Here is a 16,180-nt window from a genome sequence, read left to right as displayed (position 1 = left end):
CAATACAAAAATATAATAAAATATCGTATAGGCTATGTAGGCTATAAAAGTCATGTTACATCACATATCCAACAATAATATAGGCCTATTCCTGTTATAAGGAAATTTTTCAACAATGTAAGTTTTTATATTACTTTTAAAACATTAAAATCGTTAACCTTAGGACTATTTGTTAAGTAATTATAAAGTCTTGTACCAAACTCTATAAAACAGTTCAATGTATGGAATAAATTTAACGACACTGATTCAGCCTGAGTGAAAAAGCATTTCTTGTATGATGGCTATGAACAGAGCTATTCAAAGAAAAACAGGCTAAGTTTTTCTTAATGTATAATAAACATTTCAGTGCATAAATAGCATGATTGTCAAAATTTTATAACGCTTGAAAAGTGGTTTGCAATGAGACCGACTAGGATCATCTGCAATAATTCTAACGGCACGCTTTTGCAAAACAAACAGTTTTGTAACAAACAGATCATCAGCAAACATAAATGGCCTCACAAAATTGGTACTTATGGCAGCAGGGGGATCATTGACGTAAATAATAAGCAGAAGTGGCCCCAAAGTAGATCCTTGGGGCTTGGGGTACAATGTTGTAACCATGTTGTTAAGAGAAATTGTTCAATATTTCAAATTTATACAGTTATCAAAATATTTTTGAGAACAAGGATGAGAGTGAAAAACTTTCTACAGTCAATTAAAGGATCAATAATCTTAATAATTACATATAGGGTCTTTTTATCGATAAAGGACGAAGTACCTTATGTATTTTAGCCTATAGTCCATACAAAATTACTACTGACTTGGAGGAATATCAGCCAATTTCAGTGATGAAATTGTCCTAGAAAGAAGCACAGTTTCCAATTTGTCGATTACACTCAGTTGACTCAGTGTTTTCAGAGAGGATACTAGGTATGCGTATCATGATCAGTTTGAGATTCACTAAAGACTACAAAACGCTGGCCGCTTTAGCACGGCAACATCGCCACCTCTGTATCCCTACTTTTCTCTGCTCCTCATATCCTTCCAAGTCGGAACTAATTTTATATGGACTATGAAAATAATGATCTTTATTTATTAATGGAGGCAACAGGTTGATCCCATTTTGCCTCCTCCACACAATACATTAATTACGAATAGACCGACATTTTTAATGCAAATTTATATTGAATTTATTGAGCCAAAACAAGTTCAATACATACAGGTCAAGTCAAAACATTAAACAGAAACAGACAATAAAGTTAAATATCATAATTCAGATATAGAGCTATAACATTAAAACCAACTTACGAGATTAAAAAAGTCAAATCATAAGAGTCATGTATTTACATTGACAAATTAAAATTAAAATTTTTGTTTAATATAAATATTTGTTAAACATTGTATTCATACTGATCAAGAGATTAAATAATGTATATTATGGAACATGCACGACCACACACTGTATAAACTCAGGGGTTGTTTATAACATTATTTTCAGATATATATTGTAATAAATGTATTTTTTGGAAGAATTAATTTCAATTTCAAAATGTTGAATACATCAAACAAGACTCATATAGCAAAATTGTCTCTGTCATTCTCCTCAATCACACTGAATAAGACTAGTTGCAGTCGACTCAGGCCGGCCACTAACGATACTGCAGGTTTGTCAAACATCAAATCAAGTTTTATTCAATGACAACACTTACATAAGAAAACACTCACACTTATATACTTGTACAAGCTTTGCATTCAATTTTTATGTTGCAATGTTCTAGATCTATCCAGTGTAAATAAAATAAGCCCCTATTCACGTCTTTAATCAATGACATTATCTGAGAACTACTTCTAAGATCACGCATAGACTGATATTATGACTAAATATTATGTTCTTCATAAAATAAATATTTGAGAAATCTATTCTGTGTGCGCTCAACACAGTTAAGAAAAGCATTTCTGATTCCAGATTACAGCACAGTACTATTATCGACTTCTCACCTGAGAGAAGTACAGCATCTTGATAAGTTCAATATCTGTGAAATGCCTAGCATTTTTCATCAAGAAGCCTAACATCTTATTGGAACTATTAACAATATAATTAACTAGCTCCTTAAATTGAGGGTGGAATGAATGTAAATGCCCAAATCGTTCATCAACAAATCTCTTTCGAGTTGATTACTCTGTATTGAATAGTTGAAAACGTCATGTGTCAGCTGCCTTGTGAAAACCATACATTTACATTTCTGGACGTATTTTATTAGGACTCGAAAAAGTCTCCAGTACCTTCACTTTGATTGTAGGACATAACTTGATAATTATTCATATTAGCAGACTGTGTATCAGAAGTCATAGAAATGAAATACCGGTACATAGGCCTATTACGATAAAATATGAAATGAAATATCAATACGATTTTTATTTTTTGATGGTAGATCTCCTGCATGGATATTACCCACAGATAAAAAAGGTAGAAATAAAAACAAATAGATTTAAACGAAATGTAAATAACTAGTTATATGGTACTGGAATACACCACAACGAGGAGCTAGTTATAAATAGGATATAGGATAAACGTGCATATATCTTTATTTTATGGTCATGGTGTAGTACTAGAGTGGCAGTAGTTTGAAATTTTTATTGGTTTTATATTATTCTTGTAGTAGGCGTACAAGTTTTTATCCAAGACCATGTTATAATGTCCACATTACATCATCACAATCAATGCCATAACAGGGGTCTTTTCGCAATGCATTTTCAAAACTATACTATAATGAGGATTTTATGCAACGCCTTTAACATTATAACACGGTTTTCGATGCTGGTGACATCAACATTAAAACACGGTTTCTAATGCTGGCAGCAGGTTACAGTTTGTCAAGCTTTCACTAAATCAAGTATTCAGTAAGTAAAGTTTTCAATTCTTCAAGATCTTTGTGTAGTTCTCATTTCGTCAAGTTTGATTTTATCATGTTTTCAGTTTGTCTTGTTTTTAGTATTTCAAGTTTATTGTTTACTCTCTCTGAGTAGCTTTTCACCAATTGTTCTTGTTATTGCTATTTCAATCTTCTCATCATATAGGCTAGTTGATTTCTAACCTTACAACAAGTAAGCAATGGGATACTTTGCTTGAATGGTCGTAGATAAAATAGTGTATACAACAGTTTTATTTATAAGGTCTTTGAAGCACTCGTGGAATGTTTAAGACACGCGTTCTCTCGCTACGCTCGCTCACTTGTGTCTTAACTTTAGACTACATCTAACTTGTGCGTTTAAGACCCTCATTATAAAACTGTTGTATAAACTACTATTAGCAATCTCTTGAATTTGATATCTGTATTTGTAAATAAACTCCTCTGGATGCAAATCATTGGCATTCAGAGAAATTATAAATAATATCTAATAATAAGACATAGTTGTTGTGACATTGGTTTTGACAGGTTTGTTCTCTATTTTAGGTTGGTGAGATATTTACCTCTGCTGGTGCTGCATTACAAAATTTGGGCGAATTGACTCTACAGTTGCATCCTACTGCAGATTCTCCGGCTGGGTCAGTTTTAAAATACTTCTTCATATTATTCATTGCCAACTAGAATTTCAATTCAAGCATCGTAAATAAACTTGACAACAATCTTGATTCCTCATAAAGTGTTTTTTCGAAATTTCCATGATCAAGTATTCATTTTTTTGAAGTATTTGAAATAATCCTGGTCCCGGTAGATTATATCACAGCGGTGAAATTCAATTGCATTTTAAGCTGATTGGAAATGCTGTATTGTAATTGTAAGCTAATTGTAATGCTGTATTAAATAAAACAAATAAAACAAAAAAACATGATGTTAGACGTTCTAAAATATCAAACAATTGTAAAAGTCCTCCCAAACCTGAAATATCTATTTTTAGTGATAGTCAAGGACGTGAGTTCTCATGCATAATCAAAGAAACAGAAGACTTGAACTGTGTAGGTTATGTATATCCGGGTGCAAGGATGGGGGAAGTAATGAAGAACATTTCCACATTGAGCGCTGAAAGTGATTCAGTTGTAATTCTTGGAGGTACAAATGATGTATCATTCAATGAAAGTGACAAAATAATCTTAGAACTTGAAATTATAGTAAACAAGGTGATAGTTGTAGATGTGCCTTTTAGGTATGACCTCCCACATTAGTCCTGTGTAAATAAAGAAATTAGACGTGTCAATTCCTTGATTTATGAACTATGTGCTAATTACAAAAATGTGGCAGTCATAAAAGCGAGCGATTTCAAACGGCATCATTATACCACTCATGGACTACACTTTAGCAAGTCTGGTAAACGTAGACTTGCAAATCTTATAGCAAGTAAAGTATGTGAAGTGACAAGCCCACCTTCCTCATCATATGCAGAGGTAACAATTAGAGACCTGATTCACCTAGAGACCTAGAGGATGGCAGCCCAATGAATTCTGACATGAGCTCTAGCCCAGACTCTCCTCTTCGAGGATCCAGACCTAACCACCTGGAGGTCAACGACCTGCTGGATTCTACTCCTGGCTCTCCATTTCGAGGATTCAGCCCTGTTCCTAGTGAAGAAGCAGCATTGGACACTAGCTTAGTGCTTAGTCCAACTGGGATGCAGTATGATCGGTTGTATAAGAATCACAATCCTTTTTTAGAACAGAGAAATGACCTAAGCCAGCTCAAAATAACACCAATCTAACCAATAACTCAAATGATTGAATGAAAAAGACTGAGAAATTGTCAAATAATTAGAAAGACCGGTTTCGGTTATTACACCATTGTCAATCTCTGATAAACTAAAACTAAATACAAGAGCAGCAGAATTTATACTAGTAGGCGAGTACTGCTATTGGTCGAGGGCATGAACGCCTGCCATTGGCCTAGCTAGACAGTCTCCTCCCCCTCAACGGTGTGACAAAATGGCGGCTTAAGCAACAGAATCGCCAAGATAATAAAATTTACTTTTAGTACTTAAAATAAGAACCAAGAAAAAAAGTGTGAAAGATAATAAAACAAATATGTAAATGGAAAAACTATTGACTAATGTATGCTTACAATTTTATGATAAAACTAAATTCGTAGTGTTGTATTGGTTGAAATTAATCTGGTCATTTAAACTATACTGGGAATTTTCCTTAATTACTCTTGTTATTTCTAAAGCCTCTAGAATATTCAAAGATCTGCCTTTGTTATTAACATGCAGAAACTCAACATTCTCCTTAACTGTGAACTTGTGATTATTTGTTATCAAATGTTCTGCAAAGTTAGATTCCCCATTTTGTTTATTCCAATCTCTGATGTGTTCTTTAATTCTACTTTTGAAACTTCTACCAGTCTGACCCACATAACAAGCATTACAATCATCACATTTAAGTTTGTACACCCCGCTTTTATCCCAAATATCAATTTTGTCTTTACTCCAGCTAAATAGACTATTTAAAATCTGTTTTGTCTTGAAAGCAACATGAAATCCATTCCTCTTCAATTCCCTACCTATCTTATCAGATACAAGGCCTAAATATGGTATTGTTATCCAAGTCTTCTCCTCACAGTTTGAACCTACAAAGCTAGAATTGATTGAAATTTGTCTATTAATTTTACTCAATAATCTGTCCACCAAACTTTCCGCCATTTTGGCACACCGTTGAGGGGGAGGAGACTGTCTAGCTAGGCCAATGGCAGGCGTTCATGCCCTCGACCAATAGCAGTACTCGCCTACTAGTATAAATTCTGCTGCTCTTGTATTTAGTTTTAGTTTATCAGAGATTGACAATGGTGTAATAACCGAAACCGGTCTTTCTAATTATCAATAAATCAGTGTTTTTTGATAATTTCTCAGTCTTTTTCATTCAATATGAATAATTACCACAATATCAACTTCTCAACTACACAAAAAGTGAAACTCAAATGATATCACTATACCCAAACAACAAAATGTAAGTAGCCTGCTGTTTTTTTCACATAAATATACAGTCCTTAAGGAATAAACTGGATGAATTGCAACTCTGGCTTGAGAATGAGAAATGTGGCATACTCAGTATTGATGAGCATTGGCTGACTGAGGATATAATAGATCTAAACATTCCTATTGGGTATAATCTTGCTAGTAGTTACTGCAGATCAGATAAAATACATGTGGGGGGTCTCAATTTACGTAAGGAGTGATTTAAATTTGCAATTTTCTCCCATAAAGGTGAAGGACATTTGCATTGAAACCATATTTGAAGCTGCTGCTATACAAATACCTAGCCACAAGATTATTGTGGCCTCTGTATATCGCACGCCCTCCTCTTGGGCAACTGATTTAATTGAAAATCTGATGAAACTAATTACTCAGTTTGATAAGCCCAAATATAAGAATTACAGGATCTTTATCTTTGGTGACATTAATATTGATATTAGGGTTAGAAGTACTATTGTAAGCGAATTCTTGGATAGATTAAGGTCCTATGACTTCTACTGCCTGAATGACAAGCCAACCAGAGATAAAGCATGCCTTGACAACATCATAAGTAATGTACCTTCAAACAGGCATAATTAATCCTGAAATATCAGATCACAGTGGACTTTGGCTTAAACTACCATACACTCCTCCAATCAAACAGCTTAGAACTATCAGATTAATCAATATAAATAATCTTCAAATTCTTAAATATAGGTTAAGCTTGATCAAATGGTCTGAGATAATGTATAGATATTCAGACATCAATGCAATGACTAGAAATTCGTAGATATTGTAGCTGAGCAGTACAATGACTGCTGTCTTAGAATTGTCAAAAAACAAATTAACATTAAACATAAGCCACAAGCACTAAACAAATGGTTTACTCCTCTTGACAGTATCCGTTCCTTGCTCTCAATCTACAAAATAAAATCGTGCGAATGTTATGAATTTAAAGAAAAATATTCAAAGCTCAAAAAAACGTATAAATTTGAAATTAAAAAAGCAAAACGTAATGCTAATGACTAATACATAGCTAATTCTAAAAACGCTTGTAAAGCAGCATGGGATGTGATAAAAAATGAAATAAATCTTCCTAAAAAACTAAATCAGGTACCTATTGGCCCCAATGAGCTGAACAAATCTTTCATAAATGCTGGTACAAGCAAGCAGGCCCAAGTACCAAAACCACATCCTGAGAACATATTACCTGCCCTAAATCCCATATACAAATTTAAGTGGACCTTCATAACAGTAGATGATCTTCATAAAGCAGTGAGCAAACTCACAAACAGTAGAGCAGAAGGCTACTATGGCCTCTCAAACTTTTTAATTAAAAATATAATCAAACAGATTGAACTGCCGCTAGTCAGTCTCATAAATAGAATATTGGATGAAGGAGTCTTTCCGGATTGCTTAAAAGTCACAGTCACTATCCCGCCTGTTTTTAAGAAAGGTGATAAAACTAACCCAAACAACTACCGTCCTATCTCTCTCATGACAATATTTTCCAAAATAGTTGAAATTATTATGCACCAACAGCTGAGCCATTTCTTTGAAAAAAACTGTCTTCTGAACTCTGCCCAATTTGGATTCCGAACAAAACTTTCAACAGTTAAGGCAGTATAGAGAGCATTGTATCTGACATTTATGAAGGCTTTGAAAACAAATTACTAACTAGCGCAAACCTACTGGATTTGAGCAAAGCCTTTGACTCTATTTCACATGAATTATTAATTAAGAAAATGAAGCACTATGGAGTTGATGACAGGTCAATAATATTATTAAAGTCATACTTGAGTAACCGGCTATAGATTGTTAGCACAAATAATAAATTCTCTGATCCTCTGGAAGTAGGAAAAGGTGTTCCCCAAGGCTCTATTTTGGGACCCTTCCTCTTCATAGTCTATATCAATGACCTGCCCAAACATTTAGCATGTAAAGTTGTTCTCTACGCAGACGACACAACACTCATTAGCACTGACAAATGTGAAATATATTTAGCTGTTAAGAGAAAGCTTATGTTAGAAAGATGTACAGAATGGTTCAATGCTAACTGCCTTCAAGTTATTGAAACCAAAAGTGAAGAGATAATTTTTAATTTGAAAATTAGCAATGTATCTAATAAATCCGTAAAACTTCTAGGGATAAAATTAGATGAAAAACTGAACTGGAAGGATCATGTGGCCTTAATTTGCTCTAGGCTTGCACGAGTTAATTTTCTGTTGCTTAAATTAAAAAGTAATGTCAGTAACAACTTGCTGCTGAGTTCCTATTTTGCGTTTTTCCATAGCCACTTAACATATGGCATAATACTCTGGGGTAACTCCACTGGCTCAGACAGAGTGTTTAAATGGCAAAAGAAAGCTCTGAGATGTATCTGTGGGCTGTCTCCAAGATTCTTGCAGGGAGTACTTCAAGAAATTGAAAATAATGACAGTACCCAGTTTGTACATATATAGCTGTATAACTTACATTAAAGAAAATATCAATAAACTTACAACCAGAACATCTATTCATGCACACAAAACTAGAAAAAAACACACAATAGATCTACCTTATTCCAGGCTAACTAAAATCCACAAAAGCCATAATCATGTAGGTATTGAACTCTGCCCTTCCTGCCAGTGCCCGTGCACTACCTTTGGTGAAGTTCAAGTCAGTATTGGGTAACTGGATAAAGGGCAAGGCTTTTTTACTCCATCACTGAATTTAATGAATGTAGTAAATCTGACTTGCTGTTTGTTTAGATAAAATTATTATAATTACTAATTTTTGTTATAAGTAAGTTAATGTAGTGTTGTAAAATAATTTGTCTTACTGTTTAGTTTGGTAATTTTATTAGCATAGTCTTTGTATATTGTGTTATTAATTAGTGATATAAGTGATGCACTGTAACTCACTCTCCATCTCTAGCACCATCATCATTATCAACCAGCCCATACTAGACTTATTAGAATACTTATGTTAAATTTCATTAGTGATATAAGTGTTGCAATGTAACTCACTCTTCATCTCTAGCTCCATCATCATTATCATCCAGCTCATACTAGACTTAAAATACTTATGTTAAATATGTTGTCTGGAATAAATTGAAATTGAAAAAATAGGCTATTGTCGTATAATCTTGAGAAAATATTCTCTATCAATGTCTTCAAGCTATTGAATTTCTTTCTCTAGATCTTTCATCGCTATCGTTAAGGGTAATCTTAGCATAAATGTTTTTATAACGGAGTTTAATTGTCATACATGGAGAATTTTAAATTATTTTGATGAGTTATTAGTATAAGTGTACAATGAGTACTAGTATGCCTACTAGAAGTATTTTATCGTATAGTTCATGTGGAACTGCTCATCTATTACAATTTTAATTGAATTGAAACCATCTTATTCTTCAAAATTGTACAATTTCATATGAATAGCAACAATTTTTGAACGTTTTATATAATGAGTAGGTACAAAGTCAATGAGATCAATATTCATAGTGTTGTTCAATTCCTACAAAAATATAGAGATACCAAATAATATTCCTTAAATTTTTTCCCAATTTTTTAATGTCTTCTTTTGGTTTAAAATTGTTTGGCAACATAAACAAAAAATCGCTTCCTATAGAAATTGTTTTTTTCTCAAATAGATCTAATCTGAATTTCAGTCAGTAATTAGAATAGAATGACTTCTTTATTTGTTGACGTGGCGAAGTTTGGACAGTAATGTCCACTCTACCACTCAACCACGAAAAATAAAAAGTAACTCGGCGATAACGGGTATTTTAGTTATGAGTCTGATTTCTCAATTCTGCATTGGTTTCCTAAAAAACATGATTGCATCAAATACATATCGACCGTAAATAGTTGAAAATCAAGTTGAGAGAACAGCGATCTTACTAAATCATTTCTATTCAGATAGAAACAGTTCTAATAACATAACTCTAATTGTCTACTTTTTCTGCTTATGAATTTTATCCGAATTTTTTCCACTTGTAGTAGCATATATACACAGACCATACGCTAGATGTGCTTGTATTACTGCACGGTATACTGACTTTAGTGTCAGTGCCCGAACAGTAAGGCCCGAACACTGTCAAAATCTTGAGTCAAGTCTAAAAATTTGCCAATAACTTTTCCTCCTTGTCTACAGCATCAATGATGGGGTTTATTTGATCCACTGCTGCAGTAATGTTCGATTTTTTTGAACAGAAACCATGCTCTTCTTTACTCTAGAATATTATTGGTTTCTAAATATCAACTTGGTTTTAATATAAATCAACTGAATATATACAACACGTTTATATATTTTCAAAAACACTGATAGCACTACTGGCCTGTAACAAGCAGGATTAGCAGATATTCTTGAACTATCATTATTAGCCCTAATCTTATCAATAGCTAGTTGCAAAATCGATCTTGTACATCATACATCGGACTCTGTGGTTGCGGCAACGCTCGCGGCCCACAATTTATTCAAGTCATTGGGCTCTTATGAGCGTGGTTTTAAACTGCGGTTTATAAACTTTAAAATGGAGTGCTTCTGTGTAAGTTAAGAGGAGCCCAATGTTTGGATCTCCACATTTGGTCTATATTGTCTATATTGTATAGTGTGACGAAGGTAATGCTTCTGAAGACCTCAGAAGCGGTTACAATAAAACATATTCTATTCTATCCACTACTTTTTATGATGCTACAGTGTGGTCCGCAGCTAGTGCTACGAGTTAGCTTCTTATCATCTTGCCCAGTTGTAAAAAATGTATTGATCAACCTCATTAATAGGAACCTATTAGGAACTGCATTATGAGTAAATTCCATTCGAAACGTATCTTTCCATTCGAAAATGTGTGTATGATTTAAACACAATATATGACCTAAATAAACACGCGTTCATCTTTGGAAAAACGTTCCTGTAAAGGAAGACTACTAGATCTCCATAACTAACACTTGCATTTGGTCTTCAATACACTGTTGCCAACATAGAAGTTTAGCGACATAAAATTTACCTATATATTGATTTATTATTACACCGTAATGGGTGAATCATTAAGGTCGCAACTTCAAATACTATTATAATAGAGAATATACCAATATTAGTTATTCATTATGTTCATTTCATTATTTATTAATCATATCAAATTCTTTATTTTGTCATAATACAATAACATTTACAAAATAAGTAATCATCAAAATACTTATTTTTACTATATAGAGTACATGAAATGAAAATATATTTCTTATAATAACCGTACATGAGTTTACAACGAAACCAAAGGTTTGTATGCTGCAACGAGCATCAATCTTAGAAATCTTTCAACTCATTGAATTTTCAAAACATTTCATCGATATATTGATATTAAATTTAAAAAAATCAGAAAACAAAGCAGAAAGGACTATTTTTATATTATGAATAATATTAAGAAATAATAAGTTTGAGTTGACCGCAACTTAAAGTATTCTTGATTAAATAGATACTTGTAATTTAAATTTATCTCAAATCAATTTCGATAAACATTGTAATCTCCAATTATTTAAACTCATTTTTATCTTATGATTTCGAACAGTAAGTGGACGGATGAAGAAATTGAAATGCTTCGTCAGGCAATCAAAAAGTTTGGAGACGATCTGGATCAAATAAGTGAACACATCAAAGGCAGATCTGTGTAAGTTGAAATCTTAGTAATCTAACATTTATCAACAGTGCGAATAAGTAGGCAAAACCATACATTCACTCTATACTGCTATACTGGCTATATTTCTATTTCTGAAATAGACCGACACTCTTTGTGAGTGGTTTCCTTACATCAAAATAAGATATCAATAATTCGTCTGTATAAATAAAATTACCATCTTCCCAGCGTATTTTGTGATAATTGTTCTCAGCCCATGTTACTTGCTTACGCAATTTAGCATTCAATTCCGACTTTGCAAATGGCGACTTGAAATGTAACACAACAAAGCTATTTAGCTGATCTACGATTCCGATTTCTTTCACGATAATTTGATTAGAAGTTCCCTTGAACCAATGCATGTCGACTGTTGCAAATTTTTTACAGGAGGATTCCTCCTCTTGTCCTGTTTTGTCCTCCTCCTTTGTCCTCCTTTCTCCTCCTCCTCCTCCTCCTCCTCCTCCTCCTCCTCCATTCTCCTCCTGTGGTTTAGGTGTACTACATCTTGAGTGATAGTAGAAGAAGTCTTGTTCGGTGTCAAGATCACACTGCGTGTCAAGATCACACTGCGTGTCAAGATCACACTGTGTGTCAATAGATTGTGTTTTCTTCTCAGAATTATAACACATTATAGGCGTACTACATCTTGAGTCATAGTAGATGCTGTCTTCTTTATCAAGATCGCACTGTATCCCGATAGAGCGTGTTTTCTTCTCAGAATTAGAAGACATTCTAGATGTTAACCGATCAAAGCTAAAACCTCAAATGAGTAAAATTTGAAAAATGCAATACTTATATAGCTTGTGCTCTATCGAGAAATTACTGAACTTCCTTCACCATGGAAGTAAGGGGAGTGTACTCCATGATACGATCACTGATTAAAATGCAATAAGCGGAAGTATTTGGAGGTACAGCTTCCTTAAATTCCATATCTATTCTAATATCTGTGGAGGATTTCAAATGAGAAGATTGATGTGAACAGTCAATTACAATCAGGGGTGTTTTAGTACAAAATGTGTCAAAATCAATCTCTGTTCCAAGCTCAGTATTGATACTATGGTTATAGTACGCCGAGGGAAAATCCAAAAACATACGGTACATCAATTCTTGTTTACCAAGGAGGTTTTCATAAGGAAAATAGTCAGAGTTCAAGTAGACCTTTGCATTTTGAAGATTACAACTATCAAATTCCGAGATTGATTTATTAATTTTATTCTTACGATCTGTTTGAAACGCTAAAACAACATACTTTGGTGTGTCGAGATGGGATGCGGTTTTTACTGCCCAAGAATGAACAGTGCTATTTTGTAAATTTGGTAATTCTGAAATCTCCCAATGACGAAAGCTCAGCTTCAGCGGTGTATCAGCATCGAGCAATCTCAAAAATTTCAACCTCACATGATCTTCTAAAGTAATATAGGGAATTCTCCATTGAAGCTTCGTTATTTTTATATTAACGTTTGTTGCTTCTGTAGACTCGATGCAATTGAGATCTGTTGGCGATCTTAATAATACAAGTTCTTGTTTCAAGTTTAAAATTATTCTTTGAAAGTCTTCAAAAAATGGTAAAACTAATTTAAGAGGTACACAGAATGTAAACTTATTATCTTTCAGTGTATATCCTGCTCTGTCAAACCCGGCCAAGTGATATGTGTTCTTATCAAACATATTTTTCACTAGTATAGCTTTAATTGTTGATGTTAATCCAATTAGTCTTGATTTAGAAATTTGTTGTCCAGCCAATTCATATCGAATTTCATCAAAGAGATTTCCAATGAGGTTACTGGATAATATATACTTAGCTTCTATCGGAGCATCCCCAGCCTTCGCAGCTGGTTTTGTACACTTCACCTCCCCCTCAATAAATATAAATGATTTGCATGGAAGGCTGTACTGATCCATAGAAGCCACATGGATGCGAGCTTCATCTGAGGGTTTAATTTCTTGTCCCGAATATACTGTATGAGTATGGAACTGAAATTTAGTAATATCATTATAGAACTCGAGTTGAGATTCAACATCGAGAATTTCACTAATTGCTGCGCCGTACATGACGCCAATCTACTATAAATCCCAACTTTTCCAATATTCTCGCGCTTTTCGCCGATATAGCACGTAGCTTTTTAGGTGTTGACTCTATCACGTTCGAGTCTCTAATGAGCTTCTGTGAGCAAATGCTAGTGCGAGGTTTGAAAACGAGGAATCCCATTTCAAGTTCTTTGTTTTTCACGAATGTGAAGTCTAATTGTAATTATATCTCCTCGGAAATCAATAAACGATCCTTCTTGATCGGTTACCTTTACATTAATGCTTTGAATTCTATGTGTGTTTAAAGGCATATAGATTATCGGATTAGGTGTTTCATTTATCAAATACCCGCTAGGTACTCTAGGTGAGAACTCGTATATAATATGTTTCTGTTTGCCATCGGAGTAACTCCCACAGGCTATATTGCACTCAACTACAATAGAGTTAATATTTGTTATGCTAACTAAATGCTGAGAATAATACCATTTATTCGGTTGTAATATAACATTATCAAAACCAAGCATTTTTCCTATTGAAGTAGATGATGTAAAGTCAATAGGCTTATCAGAACGAATTTCGAGCTTCATAGTATTCGTGTTAGCTCTTATATTAAGTTTCTTTTCGTCACTATTCAATTTACTCTTTAAAGCTAATATAATGTCATCAACTTCATATGCACCCGTATCAAGATCAATTAATTTATCACCATATTTGAAGCTAGAATTTTTACCTTTTATAACATTTGCAATGCTATTGTAAGTACAGAAATTAATCAATCCAATTTCCCATTCTTTATTTTTATCCAAATCGAGAATTTCTTGTAAATGTTCATAGAGATCACTTGATCTAGATCGTAATGTAATAACAACCATCTTATATGTTTTCGGTACAAATACTGGATTACAACTGGTTCGCAAAAAACAAGAGCATAAGGTGTCCACATATATTTGTATGTAATGGTTGCATGTGCTCAACATTGTAAAAAATATTTACACCTGTTTCTTTTTTCCAATATTTATTCAATTCATAAGGTGGTTGTAAATTACCAATTGGATCAAAATAGTAAACATTTGATCCTCGTTTCTTATAACCAACCCAGTGTGTACCATGTCCGGATTGAGTGTCTAAATTAACAATACAATTCTCATTTTTTAGAATTTTATTAGGTAATGTATCTATCATGTATACACCTCGTAGGGGAATTTGTAATAATTTACACCATTTTATTAGATCGTGATTGGACAATTCACCATCGATATTCATTTTTTCACCTTCTTTGTCGTTCTACGTTTTTTAACTCTTTTTTCTTTGGGAATAAACTTACACCATATGGTGAGGAGGAGGATGTGGGTTGGGCCCAATCAAAATACGACCACCACTCGAGATTGGAGGGTACGGTTTCAAATAGTAACCTCTACCTGCAATATGCTGTTTCAACTGAGCAATAGCTTTTTCCTTATCGAGCTGCTATGAGTTTTCCCAACACTTGTGCTCTTCTTCTTCTTCTTCTTTCTCAATCCACCGCCAAACGCTGCTTTAGCTTTCATCACGTTTGTTACAAGATAACTAAGTGCTCTTTCACTTAGAGATGATTTGGATTCTTGAATATTTCCCATGCTGTGTTTGCAAGAGCTCTGTCTGCAATCGCTCGCGACTTATTATCACTATTTTGAGTGTATGCTATATCATGTACCTTACAGGCCTATCTAATGAATTTATACCTTGATCCCCCTCTTAACCTTTCATTAACCTTGGTGCCAGGGCCACACCACTGGTAGCCCCCCGGGAGGTGAATTTCAGGTGATGCGTTTATTAATTTATTTATAATAGTTGATGTAATGTCCCCCGCAGTACCCGCTATACCTTTGACAATTTTGCTAGCCGAACTCAAGATTCCTTTACCTCGTTTCCTAGAAGATAACTTTCTTCTACATACCATTTTTCATTACCTTTCAACTCAATAGTTGAACATCGACTGAGGTTAATTAATCAAACACTTAACCTCAATCGAGAGACAAAGAAATTGTCTCACTATGTGCTTTATATATTACTACAAAGTTGGTATGTTTTAATCAATAGGGAATACAATTTTCTATCATCATGATGTGTCTTATTAACACACTTGTTAAGTATGTTGTAAGTTTTGTAGAAATTGCAAAGAATTGAACGTTCATCAATCATAAATCTATACCAATGTCTTAGACTAACATCGAGAGAAGCATCTGATGAATTGACACATGATTTGATATAAGATAATGTATGATTTCTTACTAGCAGTGATTCCTGCATCAATTGAGGTGTTTCCAAATCCCTAATCTTATTTCGTACATTTTGTATAGATTCCAATATTCTCTTACTATCATTTTGCATTGAATCATATTTTTTCAAAGCAATATGGAAAAGTAATAGCATATTCACACAACATATTATAAAGAGAAGAACAAATAAAACTCTCCATACGATTATCTTCATTGCACAACTTCTCCATTCAAGTGTTGTAAGCATACTGATAAAAATAGATTGCTATATCTATAGTGAGTGTATAGCGCAAACAGATGGAGGAGAATCTCGCAACAAGGT

The 16,180-nt window shown here is 33.7% G+C and overlaps 1 protein-coding gene across 1 annotated transcript in view; it reads left to right on the top strand.

The window, feature by feature from the left end:
- LOC111056964 (chromatin complexes subunit BAP18) overlaps positions 1 to 16,180 on the top strand; it is a 42,322-nt gene that overhangs the window by 2,460 nt on the left and 23,682 nt on the right. Inside the window, exons 2-3 of the mRNA XM_039441406.1 lie at positions 3,438 to 3,529; positions 11,468 to 11,566. Coding sequence (XP_039297340.1) covers positions 3,438 to 3,529; positions 11,468 to 11,566 — 191 coding nt within the window. The remainder of the gene's footprint in view (positions 1 to 3,437; positions 3,530 to 11,467; positions 11,567 to 16,180) is intronic.

This window comes from Nilaparvata lugens, chromosome X (genome assembly GCF_014356525.2).
Source record: "Nilaparvata lugens isolate BPH chromosome X, ASM1435652v1, whole genome shotgun sequence".
NCBI classification, from domain to species: Eukaryota; Metazoa; Arthropoda; class Insecta; order Hemiptera; family Delphacidae; genus Nilaparvata; species Nilaparvata lugens.
Note: the sequence above shows the minus strand (reverse complement) of the source record. Positions and strands in the feature narration are given on the sequence as shown.